This window comes from Salmo salar, chromosome 20 (genome assembly GCF_965601325.2).
Source record: "Salmo salar chromosome 20, fSalSal1, whole genome shotgun sequence".
NCBI lineage: Eukaryota > Metazoa > Chordata > Actinopteri > Salmoniformes > Salmonidae > Salmo > Salmo salar.
In genome coordinates, this window is record NC_138310.1 from 90,691,471 (window position 1) to 90,705,114 (window position 13,644).

At 44.1% G+C, this 13,644-nt stretch overlaps 1 protein-coding gene across 1 annotated transcript in view; it reads left to right on the forward strand.

The window, feature by feature from the left end:
- Positions 1–13,433, forward strand: part of cadm2b (cell adhesion molecule 2b) — a 468,536-nt gene extending 455,103 nt beyond the window's left edge. The window contains exons 9-10 of the mRNA XM_082966808.1: positions 10,449–10,571; positions 11,014–13,433. Of these exons, the coding sequence (XP_082822934.1) occupies positions 10,449–10,571; positions 11,014–11,129 (239 nt within the window). The 3' untranslated portion in view covers positions 11,130–13,433. The remainder of the gene's footprint in view (positions 1–10,448; positions 10,572–11,013) is intronic.
- The last annotated feature ends 211 nt before the right edge of the window (positions 13,434–13,644 follow it).

Below are 13,644 nucleotides of genomic sequence, written 5' to 3' on the forward strand. Positions count from 1 at the left end.
CTCCAAAGAACCCCCCCCCCCCCCCCCCCCAACGTTCAGCGGGCTTCTTCTGGTTCTGTCAGTTGAGCTTGAAGTGAGCTTCGCTTTGGGCCACTGTGTTACCCCGCTTTGTCTGTCTGACCGTCCGTCCGTCTGTCTGTCTGTGTCGACAATCTAAGAGCACGGTAACCCCAGATCCCCTCCTCCATGCCTCATTCTACGATTTCATCTTTATGTGGTCTGATATTATGTTGTTCTCCCCTCGTCTTCCCTTCCTTCCTCTTCCTCTGCGTCAATGTCTGCAACCATGGCAACAGCCAAAGACTTACCAGAGCCCACCACAGGTAAATATCCCGCTGCTAGCCCGCTGTCAGGTCATAATTGCAATCAGGATGTGAGGTCATATATGTGAGGTCATACATGTGAGGTGGTACATGTGCAGCACTTTGTGACATCGGCTGATGTAAAAAAAAAAAAGGCTTTATAAATACATTTGATTGATTGATTGATTGATTGATTGATTGATTGATTGATTGATTGATTGATCGATGTGAGGTCATACATGTGAGGTCACACATTGCCGGTTGTTCTGTAGAGCCCGACACTGACCACGCTACAGCCAGCGTCCCAAATGGCGCCCTGTTCCCTGCAATATAGGGCACTACTTGTGTCCAGAGCCCTATAAAGGTTGCCATTTCAGATTTGCCCATAAACTTCCTATCACACAGCATGAGTCTAACCGTAACCTTGCATGGAGTTGAGTCAGTCTGCTCCACATGAGTCTAACCGTAACCTTGCATGGAGTTGAGTCAGTCTGCTCCACATGAGTCTAACCGTAACCTTGCATGGAGTTGAGTCAGTCTGCTCCACATGAGTCTAACCGTAACCTTGCATGGAGTTGAGTCAGTCTGCTCCACATGGGTCTAACCATCACCTTGCATGGAGTTGAGTCAGTCTGCTCCACATGAGTCTAACCGTAACCTTGCATGGAGTTGAGTCAGTCTGCTCCACATGGGTCTAACCATCACCTTGCATGGAGTTGAGTCAGTCTGCTCCACATGAGTCTAACCATCACCTTGCATGGAGTTGAGTCAGTCTGCTCCACATGAGTCTAACCATCACCTTGCATGGAGTTGAGTCAGTCTGCTCCACATGAGTCTAACCATCACCTTGCATGGAGTTGAGTCAGTCTGCTCCACATGAGTCTAACCATCAGCTTGCATGGAGTTGAGTGAGTCTGCTCCACATGGGTCTAACCATAACCTTGCATGGAGTTGAGTGAGTCTGTTCCACACGCGATGCCTTTCTAGGCTATCTGCCACTGTATTATTCAGCCTCTAACACGACAGGCACAATGAACATTGGCCCTGGCCCACACTCTATTACGAAACCTAAAGAACATCTTCTTTGTATCTTCCACAGTCACATGCGTATTGTTCCATCTTTTTTAGCTGGCATCATCTTGAAATTGCATGATCTTGTGTGCTTCTCCGCCTGTATACGAATCCTTCAGAATCCTTACCATTACCGGCTCCTTTTTCATGGTCCTTCCAGACAATTCTGATCCGTGAAGAAAAAGGGTTGTTGGGGTTTTATACAATACTGCACCATCTGTAGATTCATCTTAAAGAAATGCATGAAGAAGAAGAGAGAAAAAAAAGGCATCTGCAATGCCACTGTAATTTGTGGTCAATGATCATAATCCGAGACCGACGATCACATCTTAGAAATCTTTCACAATACCATAATGATTATGAGCTCCATAGCTCCTTGTCAATTTGTACCCTATTCCTTATATAGTACACTACTTTCAGTGGGCCCCCGGTTAAAAACTAGTGCACTAAATAGTAAATGGGGTACCTAATTGGGTATGATACCATGATATTGCGTGTTGGAATAGTGCACATGTTTTTTTTTTTAGCTTTAGCTATGAATGGAGGATGTTTAGATGAATGTTATGACTGTAGAAATATCTAACGTGTTCCGGATAAGGTCGGGGCCGGTCCTTGCTGTTCTGCGGTACTAGGCAAGACCAAAAAATACAGCAAAATTATGTATTTTCCAGAAGTGGAAGTTAGGATCAATTTAGGTTCTGAATGAAAGGTGAAAATATGTATTTTCCGTATGTTTAAAATACATATTTGCCAGGATGTTGAAATCAGACAAATTTTGGATTCTGAATGAAAGTTGAAAATATATCGTTTATATAGACGTCTATGATTGGTTCAGATTTGGTCCGGACCGGAACAAGAACCAATGTCTGTGGATGTGGAAATCAAAGACTGCACCAAAAAATAGCTGTCCATGCTGGGAATGGACAACCGAATTATTTTTTGCTCACCTGCAATTTGACAAAGTGGGCACTGCTTATCACACGGTGGCATCAATGCTCACCTAAAAAAAAAGCCCTTGTCATTGTCACGGGGTAGAATTATGTGAGGTGTTATGTGTTGTTGGAGGTGCGTCTTGGTCAGTTTACCTCAGAACATTCTAATCCTGCCCAATGGGCCGGGCCCGGCCGGCCGTGGCTGGTGTCTTAATCGTTTAATGGACCACCTAATTGGCTGCTTAGTGGGAGAGTTCAGTCATTGATTGGTTTCTACCCCAGCGAGTCTCTGTGTGTGTGCATTCCAAATTACACTGTATTCCCTATATAGTGCACTACATTATACTACAGCCCTATTCCCTATATAGTGCACTACATTTCAGCAGAGCACTATTGGGGAACAGGTTGCTATTTGGGATGGGCATGTAGATACAGTGCCTTGGGGAAGTATTCAGACCCCTTGACTTTTTACACATTTTGTTACGTTAAAGCCTTATTCTGAAATAGATTAAATCAATAAAAAATCCTCAGCAATCTACACACTGTACCCCATAAAGAAACATCGAAAACAGGTTTTTAGAACTGTTTGCAAAGTTATAAAAATTAGTTTTTTTTTTATGAAATACCTTATTTACATAAGTATTCAGACCCTTTGCTATGAGACTCTAAATTCAGCTCAGATGCATCCTGTTTCCATTGATCATCCTTGAGGTGTTTCTACAACTTGATTGGAGTCCAACCGGGGTAAATTCAATTGATTGGACATGATTTGGAAAGGCACACACACCTGTCTATATAAAGGTCCCACAGTTGACAGTGTATGTGTAATGGCTGTCGTAGAGAGGGGACCAAAGCGCAGCGTGTTGACTGCTCATGATGAATATTTATTTTTTACTCAGAACACTAAAGAAAAAATAACAAAGCGAAAGCGCACAGTTCTGTCAGGTACATAAACAGAAGACAACTACCCACAAACACAGGTGGAAAAAAAAACCCCTACTTAAGTATGATCTCCAATTAGAGACAACGATGACCAGCTGCCTCTAATTGGAGATCATCCCCCCCCAAAAAAACATAGAAATAGAAAACTAGATCCTAAACATAGATATAGAAAAACACAAAACACCCCCTGTCACGCCCTGACCTACTCTACCATAGAAAATAACATCTTACTATGGTCAGGACGTGACAGTATGTCAGAGTAAAAACCAAGCCATGAGATTGAAGGAATTGTCTGTAGAGCTCTGAGACAGAATTGTGTTGAGGAACAGATCTGGGGAAGGGTACCAAAACATTTCTGCAGCATTGAATGTCCCTAAGAACACAGTGGCCTCCATCATTCTTAAATGGGAGAAGTTTGGAACCACAAAGACTCTTCCTAGAGCTGGCCGTCCGGCCAAACTGAGCAATCGGGGGAGAAGGGCTTTGGTCAGGGAGGTGACCAAGAACCCGATGGTCACTCTGACAGAGCTCTGGAGTTCCTCTGTGGTCATGGGAGAACCTTCCAGAAGAAATGAAAAATTAAAGGAGAGCCGCACACTCTAGGAGCTCAGATGCAATAATTTAATGAGTTAATATCCAACGTTTCGACAGACAAGCTGTCTTCATCAGGGTATAATGACAAGCACTGCGGGGTGATTAGTTTATTTAGTGTCAAAGGACTCACACACAGGTGTCTGTAATCATGGCCGGATGTGGCCTGATATCATTGGTTAATTCTCATATATTAAAATAGCATACAAAAAAAAACATAAATGGATAGCATATGATCATAGAAACAATTTGGCTACGTAGGCCTACAAAACATTTACAATCGCAAAATCACAAGAATGGCTTCAGATCAAAGTCTACGTTGAGACCGAAGGGAGCAAGGGTTTTTAAATTAAAGATCCAGGTAGCCTCTCGTTTTAACAATAAATTGTTGAGGTCACCCCCTCTCCTAGAACCTTCCAGAAGGACATCCATCTCAACAGCACTCCACCAATCAGGCCTTTATGGTAGAGTGGCCAGATGGAAGCAACTCCTTAGTAAAATGCACATGATAGCCCGCTTGGAGTTTGCCTAATGGCACCTAAAGACTCTCAGACCATGAGAAACAAGATTCTCTGGTCTGATGAAACCAAGATTGAACTTTTTGGACTGAATGCCAAGCGTCACATCTGGAGGAAACCTGGCACAATCCCCACGGTGAAGCATGGTGGTGGCAGCATCATGCTGTGGGGATGTTTTTCAGCGGCATGGACTGGGAGACTAGTCAGGATCGGGGCAAAGATGAACAGAGCGAAGTACAGAGAGATCCTTGATGAAAACCTGCTCCATAGTGCTCAGGACCTCAGACTGGGGCGAAGGTTCACCTTCCAACATGACAACGACCCAAAGCACACAGCCAAGACAGTGTAGGAGTGGCTTCGGGACAAGTCTATGAATGTCCTTGAGTGGCTCGGCTAGTGCCCGGACTTGAACCCGATCGAACATCTCTGGAGAGACCTGAAAATAGCTGTGCTGCGACACTCCCTATCCAACCTGACAGAGCTTGAGAGGATCTACAGAGAAGAATGGGAGAAACTTCCCAAATACAGGTGTGCCAAGCTTGTAGCATCATACCCAAGAAGACTCGAGGCTGTTATCACTGCCAATGGTGCTTCAACAAAGTGCTGAGTAAAGGGTCTGAATACTTATGTAAATGCATAAAGTTTTTTATTTTCAATACATTTGCAAAACTTCCTAAAAACCTGTTATTGCTTTGTCATTATGGTTTTATTGCGTTTAGATTGATTATGAAATAAAAACAATTTCATCCATTTTACAATAAAGGCTGTAACGTAACAAAATGTAGAAAAAAAGTCAAGGGGTCTGAATACTTTACGACGACGCTGTGTGTTACCTTCATCTACCAGGTCCGATCTATGGTCTATCTCTTGAATATTAAGAATATAAAGTGAAATAAGTTCAACTTGTTTTAGCCAGAACGTCCTGTAGGGGAGGAGGGGAGGAGCCTACCTTCTTTTTGTGTGGTTTAAGCCAAGTACACCAACCTTGTGATGTCCTAAGTGAACATGTCCCATGGTACCTCTTGGCATCAGTAATCATGGTCATTGTCAGACGGGCGGACTGGATGTTGAAGAGGGATATTGTGATGTCACAAGAGAACATGTCCCCTGGAAATATACATTTCTCTACCTCCTCACCTCAACACATTGCTTGCGTTCCAAATGGTACCCTGTTTCCTTTAAAGTGCACTATTTTTCCATCAGGGCCTATAGGGAATAGGCTCCCATTTGGGACACAGACATGATATTTTAATGAACTCAGACACCTCTCTCAATTTATGGCTGTGGTCCTGTAATGTGTGTAAATTTCTGTTTTAAATATTTATATTGTCACCCTAACCTTGTCGCTCTTCGTAGAGAAGGAAGAGAATCCACGTGTGCAGCAATCTGATGTCACGTTAAGCCTGCCTCCCAAATGGAGCCCTATTCACTATATAGTGCACTACTTTTGACCAGAGCCCTGTGAATCCTGGTCAAAAGTAGTGCACTTACATAGGGAACGCGATCTCATTTGAGATTCAGGCCGTAGTTTTTTTATTGTTGTCCTTTGTTGTGCCTTTGGCACTGACGCACATGCATTAAACAACAGATAGCTGAAGCTTTTATCTAGATGACTCTACCAAACACTTCCTGTTCCTGACAGAGAGGCAGACAGGTTTAATACACTAGACTGCATCCCTGGGCTTTGTCCCAAATGGCAGGTGAAAGCTATGATCCCTTATTGATGTCACTTGTTGAATCCACTTCAATCAGAATAGGGGAATATGGGAATCGGATAATAGGGTAATAGGATAATAGGGGAATAGGATAATAGGGGAATATGATAATAGGGAAATAGGAGAATTAGGGATTAGGGGAATAGGAGAATATGAGAATAGGGGCATAAGGGAATAGGAGAATTGGGGAATGGGATAATAGATGAATAGGGGAAAAGGGGAATAGATGAATAGGGGAATTGGATAATAGGGGAATAGATGAATAGGGGAATAGATGAATAGGGGAATATGATAATAGGGGAATATGATAATAGGGGAATATGATAATAGGCGAATTTGATAGTAGGGGATTAGGGGAATATGATAATAGGGGAATAGATGAATAGGGGAATATGATAATAGGGGAATATGATAGTAGGGGATTAGGGGAATATGATAATAGGGGAATAGGGGAATATGATAATAGGGGAATATGATAGTAGGGGAATATGATAATAGGGGAATATGATAATAGGGGAATATGATAGTAGGGGAATAGGGTACCACTTGGGAGGTAGTCAATGAGTGAGGCTGGTAGTTCCATCACGGTGGCCCCATTCTGTGTGAATCCAGATCAAGATGATGAATTATACAGTACGTCTTGCATAGCATTTCATCCTTATGGAGATGGTGTGCTTTTCCATATAAAACTTGGCGGGTAAAAACACAAGTTACATTTCTGGGTGTTAATAATGAGGAATGTTCTAGGTAGAACAGAAATAGGAATACCCCTCCCTCTCTCTCTCTCTCTCCCCCTCTCCATTATCCTCTCTCTCTCTATCTCCCCCTCTCCATTACCCTCTCTCTCTCTATCTCCCCCTCTCCATTACCCTCTCTCTCTCTATCTCCCCCTCTCCATTACCCTCTCTCTCTCTATCCCCCCTCTCCATTACCTCTCTCTCTCTATCTCCCCCTCTCCATTACCCTCTCTCTCTATCTCCCCCTCTCCATTACCCTCTCTCTCTCTATCTCCCCCTCTCCATTACCCCCTCTCTCTCTATCTCCCCCTCTCCATTATCCTCTCTCTCTCTATCTCCCCTCTCCATTACCCTCTCTCTCTCTATCTCCCCCTCTCCATTACCCTCTCTCTCTCTATCTCCCCCTCTCCATTACCCTCTCTCTCTCTATCTCCCCCTCTCCATTTCCCTCTCTCTCTCTATCTCCCCCTCTCCATTACCCTCTCTCTCTCTATCTCCCCCTCTCCATTACCCTCTCTCTCTCTATCTCCCCCTCTCCATTACCCTCTCTCTCTCTATCTCCCCCTCTCCATTACCCCCTCTCTCTCTATCTCCCCCTCTCCATTATCCTCTCTCTCTCTATCTCCCCCTCTCCATTACCCTCTCTCTATCTCCCCCTCTCCATTACCCTCTCTCTCTCTATCTCCCCCTCTCCATTACCCTCTCTCTCTCTATCTCCCCCTCTCCATTACCCTCTCTCTCTCTATCACCCCCTCTCCATTACCCTCTCTCTCTCTATCTCCCCCTCTCCATTACCCTCTCTCTCTCTATCTCCCCCTCTCCATTACCCTCTCTCTCTCTATCTCCCCCTCTCCATTACCCTCTCTCTCTCTATCTCCCCCTCTCCATTACCCCCTCTCTCTCTATCTCCCCCTCTCCATTACCCTCTCTCTCTATCTCCCCCTCTCCATTACCCTCTCTCTCTCTATCTCCCCCTCTCCATTACCCTCTCTCTCTCTATCTCCCCCTCTCCATTACCCTCTCTCTCTCTATCTCCCCCTCTCCATTACCCTCTCTCTCTCTATCTCCCCCTCTCCATTACCCTCTCTCTATCTCCCCCTCTCCATTACCCTCTCTCTATCTCCCCCTCTCCATTACCCTCTCTCTCTCTATCTCCCCCTCTCCATTACCCTCTCTCTCTCTCTCTCTATCTCCCCCTCTCCATTACCCTCTCTCTCTCTCTCTCTATCTCCCCCTCTCCATTACCCTCTCTCTCTCTATCTCCCCCTCTCCATTACCCTCTCTCTCTCTATCTCCCCCTCTCCATTACCCTCTCTCTCTCTATCTCCCCCTCTCCATTACCCTCTCTCTCTCTATCTCCCCCTCTCCATTACCCTCTCTCTCTCTATCTCCCCCTCTCCATTACCCTCTCTCTCTCTATCTCCCCCCTCTCCATTACCTCTCTCTCTCTATCTCCCCCTCTCCATTACCCTCTCTCTCTATCTCCCCCTCTCCATTATCCTCTCTCTCTCTATCTCCCCCTCTCCATTACCCTCTCTCTCTATCTCCCCCTCTCCATTACCCTCTCTCTCTCTATCTCCCCCTCTCCATTACCCTCTCTCTCTCTATCTCCCCCTCTCCATTACCCTCTCTCTCTCTATCTCCCCCTCTCCATTACCCTCTCTCTCTCTATCTCCCCCTCTCCATTACCCTCTCTCTCTCTATCTCCCCCTCTCCATTACCCTCTCTCTCTCTATCTCCCCCTCTCCATTACCCCCTCTCTCTCTATCTCCCCCTCTCCATTACCCTCTCTCTCTCTATCTCCCCCTCTCCATTACCCTCTCTCTCTCTCTATCTCCCCCTCTCCATTATCCTCTCTCTCTCTATCTCCCCCTTTCCATTACCCTCTCTCTCTCTATCTCCCCCTCTCCATTACCCTCTCTCTCTCTATCTCCCCCTCTCCATTACCCCCTCTCTCTCCCCCTCTCCATTACCCTCTCTCTATCTCCCCCTCTCCATTACCCTCTCTCTCTATCTCCCCCTCTCCATTACCCTCTCTCTCTATCTCCCCCTCTCCATTACCCTCTCTCTCTCGCTATCTCCCCCTCTCCATTACCCTCTCTCTCTCTCTATCTCCCCCTCTCCCTTACCCTTTCTCTCTCTCTATCTCCCCCTCTCCCTTACCCTCACTCTCTCTCTTTCTCTATCTCCCCCTCACCCTCTCTTTCTCTCTCTCTCCCCCTCTCTCTATCTCCCCCTCTCCATTACCCTCTCTCTATCTCCCCCTCTCCCTTACCCTCACTCTCTCTCTTTCTCTATCTCTCCCTCACCCTCTCTATCTTCCCCTCACCCTCTCTTTCTCTATCGCCCCCTCTCCCTTACCCTCGCTCAATCTCTTTCTCTATATCCCCCTCCCCCTTGCCCTTTCTCTTTCTCTGTCTCCGCCTCTCCCTTACCCTCTCTCTATCTCCCTCTCTCTCTCTCTCTCTCTCTCTCTCTATCTTCCCCCTCTCCCTTACCCTCTCTCTCTCTCTCTCTCTCTCTCTCCTTTACCGTCTCTTTCTCGCTCTCTCTCTCTTCCCATCTCTCTTACCCTCTAGCTCTCTCGTTCTCTCACTCTGTCGCTCTCTCTCTCTCTCTCAGGGTGACTTTGCGTAGCTGAGCAGCGGGCTCTGCCATTCATCACCATGAGCTAATGAGAGCAGAGCACAGAAGTAGCACATAAAGTCATGTCAGACCGACCGCTCACAGTTTACAGCAGGACACACACACACACACACAGAGAGACAAGGGGGTCCAGCTCAGGTAGGGTGGTAAATCGGTTTCAGGATGCCCTCTGCCCCCCTAGTCAGCCTCAGGTTAAACTGAAGCCATTTCAGACTGTACCAAAGACCTTCAGCACCACTGATTCTGATTCAAGACAGGGACAGTGGTTTGGGCCTGTTATGGCTGCGTTGGGATAGCAGGCATAGCTAACAGCTACAGTAGACCGACCGCTGATTGATTAGGGTCAAATCCCAAATGGCACCCTATCCTCTATAGTGCACTTCTTTTCAGAAGTAGTGGATTTTAGAAGGGAACAGGGTGCCGTTTGGGACGTATACAAAGTTGAATTCCTCCCTCACACAATGTCCTGTTTTACACATGCCTAAACTCAACCTTGTTAAAAGTGCTGCTGCTGAATAATTCAAGAAGAATAATCTATCCTGGAAGATTGTTTTCACTGCACTGCTATGACAGTTTTGTTCATGTTGTTTAATAAGAAACACTTTGATGTTTTCATTGTTCCTCTTTACCGACCCACCGACTGCAGCTGCAGGAAACAATGTTTCAGAAACACTGTGATGTTTTCATTGTTTCTCTTTAACAACCCACTGCATGAAACTCACCTGTTGTCTCTCCTCTTCCCCTCCTCCTCTCGCTCTATCTCTCCTCTTCCCATTCTTCTCTCCCTCCTTTTCCCCATCTCTATTCCTCCTCTCCATCTCTCTTCCCCTCCTTATCTCTCTCCTTTCTTCCCCTTCTTATGTCTCTCCTTTCTTCCACTCTCTCTCTCTCTCTCCCTCCCTCCCTCTCTCTCTCTCTCTGCCTGCTCTCTCTCTCTCTCTCTCTCTCTCTCTCTCTCTCTCTCTCTCTCTCTCTCTCTCTCCTCTCTCTCCAGATCCCAATGCACCAGGACAGCAGGACCCTGACCACGCATTAATCGGAGGTGTTGTGGCTGTGGTTGTGTTCATCACCTTGTGTTTGATCATAGCTCTAGGGCGGTATTTGGCTAGGCATAAAGGTAAGGACGTCATTTACTTCTCGTAAAGTCCCACAATACTTTAGTAAAATTATGTGAACATATTTAATAAATTGTCAAAAATGTCCACATAATGTAAATAATCTTTAAACAGTTTTCAATGAAGATAAAAGGCTAGAAACATAGAAAACATGACACAAACATCTCTATGTGTGTGCGTCTGTCTGTGTGTCTGTCTGTCTGTGTGTCTGTCTGTGTGTCTGTCTGTGTGTCTGTCTGTGTGTCTGTGTGTCTGTCTGTCTGTCTGTCTGTCTGTCTGTCTGTCTGTCTGTCTGTCTGTCTGTCTGTCTGTCTGTCTGTCTGTCTGTCTGTCTGTCTGTCTGTCTGTCTGTCTGTCTGTGTGTGTCTGTCGGTGTGTGTCTGTCGGTGTGTGTGTGTGTGTGTGTGTGTGTGTGTGTGTATCTGTGTGTGGGTGTGTGAACAGGGACGTACCTAACACACGAGGCTAAAGGATCCGAGGATGCCCCTGATGCAGACACAGCCATCATCAACGCAGAGGGGAACCACGCAGCAGAGGAGAAGAAAGAGTACTTCATTTAGACCTCCTCTGTTCTTTCTGTTTCATTCTGTGTCTTTTCCTTTATGTTTCCACCTCTGTTCTTTCTGTTTCATTCTGTGTCTTTTCCTTTATGTTTCCACCTCTGTTCTTTCTGTTTCATTCTGTGTCTTTTCCTTTATGTTTCCACCTCTGTTCTTTCTGTTTCATTCTGTGTCTTTTCCTTTATGTTTCCACCTCTGTTCTTTCTGTTTCATTCTGTGTCTTTTCCTTTATGTTTCCACCTCTGTTCTTTCTGTTTCATTCTGTGTCTTTTCCTTTATGTTTCCACCTCTGTTCTTTCTGTTTCATTCTGTGTCTTTTCCTTTATGTTTCCACCTCTGTTCTTTCTGTTTCATTCTGTGTCTTTTCCTTTGTTTCCACCTCTGTTCTTTCTGTTTCATTCTGTGTCTTTTCCTTTATGTTTCCACCTCTGTTCTTTCTGTTTCATTCTGTGTCTTTTCCTTTATGTTTCCACCTCTGTTCTTTCTGTTTCATTCTGTCTTTTCCTTTATGTTTCCACCTCTGTTCTTTCTGTTTCATTCTGTCTTTTCCTTTATGTTTCCACCTCTGTTCTTTCTGTTTCATTCTGTGTCTTTTCCTTTATGTTTCCACCTCTGTTCTTTCTGTTTCATTCTGTGTCTTTTCCTTTATGTTTCCACCTCTGTTCTTTCTGTTTGGTTTGTTTCTTTCACCAGAGGCAGGGGTGGACTAGGACCAGATATCGGCCCGGGGCACTTCAAACACATCAGCCCATTTGTTTCCTTGAGGCACCCACTATTAAGCAAATTATAATATTTCTGGCCTACTGGCATTTGCCAGAATTGCCCTATGTCCAGTCCATCTCTGCCAGTCGACCAACACAGTCTGCAGTTGGCTCAGTGCTGCTGGTGCAGGAATCAGTTCTTTGTCCCTAACTCCTCTCCGAAAGAGAAAGCTCAAGCTTGGTTTTACTGGTTGGTTTTTACAAGCAAATCGATAAAAATGTTGCCTTGTTTTTACTGCAAATGTACGTCCGTGTTTTTAAAAAGAGCAGATCCTGTTTCAGGTTTTAGCACCCAAATCTTTGTTTGTTGTCATGTTTTATTTGACAGTGCCTAAATATACAGACCGTTCTCGATCTGCTTCTGTCATGTTTGTTTCAACTCTTATTTTATTTTTTTATTTTTTTTGGGGGGGGGGGGGGGGGATTTTGTGTCCCCTACTCTCCTCACCGTCCCTGTTATATACCTTTTGCAGATATTTCCATCAGGAAGCGGAAAGAAATGTGTTTCATCTGACGCCGGAAATCATTGGCTATGCCAATAATTATGCTTTCAGAGAAGAACATGTGAAATGTATCAATGTGAACGACATGTGATGGAGCTTTATTGTAACTGTAAAAAAAAAAAATGGTATTGGTTATGAGAGGCACACAATTAGGCTCTCATGTTGTGGAAAACGATGGAAGTACAATAAACTAAATAGTTCTAACACTGACACAAAAACATAAAAAAAAATAATAATAATAATACAATTTAAAAAGTTTAATTTAAAAAAAAAAAATAGAAAAAGAAGCACAATCCGTATGATTGTTTATGTTTGAATGTGGATATTATATGATGATATGTTATCCTCTTTTGGCTTTATTTGTATATTAGTATAGACCATAGTCTCATCTCATATAGAAAGAAACAACAGAGAGAATCAGAAGTATAATAAAAGCACAAAGTCTCAAGACAAACAGAGAAATACTTCTGCACCAAGCAATTCATTTATCTCAGGATTCAATACGAGTCTAAATTCACTGATGTTTTCAGACCAATAATTGGAGATTCGGGTACCAGGATTCAATATGGCTGCGGGTTGTCAACAATGCGGCTTTTAGAGACGTTCGACCGAACATTTTCTTCACAGTAAACGCTGCAGATGTCGGGCTCAACGGAGGAAATCAAGGTAGAGCTACAGCGTTGTTTGTCAGACCAGGAGTCATTCCCGAAAAATGGGTTTCTTCTCAACAACAAAAAACGTGCTGTAGCATCTGAACGGTTGGGCCTGCTAACTCTGTTCTGCTCGTCTGAAAGGTAACCCATACAACTGAATGCTAGTATGGAGGTAGTTACGTGCCAACAAATATAAGGAGATAAATATATGTTAAAAAAAATATACAAAAATATGAAATATTTCCACAGCTTTCTTAAGTCTCCTAGATATAGGACAGACAACCTTATTCCTCATGATATATTTTTTAGACAGTTTTTTTTTAATGCCATTTATTCATTGCTTTTCTATGGGACAAATTCAATCTTTAATCTTGTTTTTTTATATACCTAAAGGGGTCCTAAAATTCCAAATATATATATATATATATATATATATATATATATATATATATATATATATATATATATATAATCCATGGGATGACCCTCTTAAAACAATTCCGTATGTTAGATCAGTAGAACCCTTTTACAGCTGAAAGGCCACACTTCCCGCGGTCACGTTGAATCCCGGCAGGATCAGAAAGTATCTGACACACTA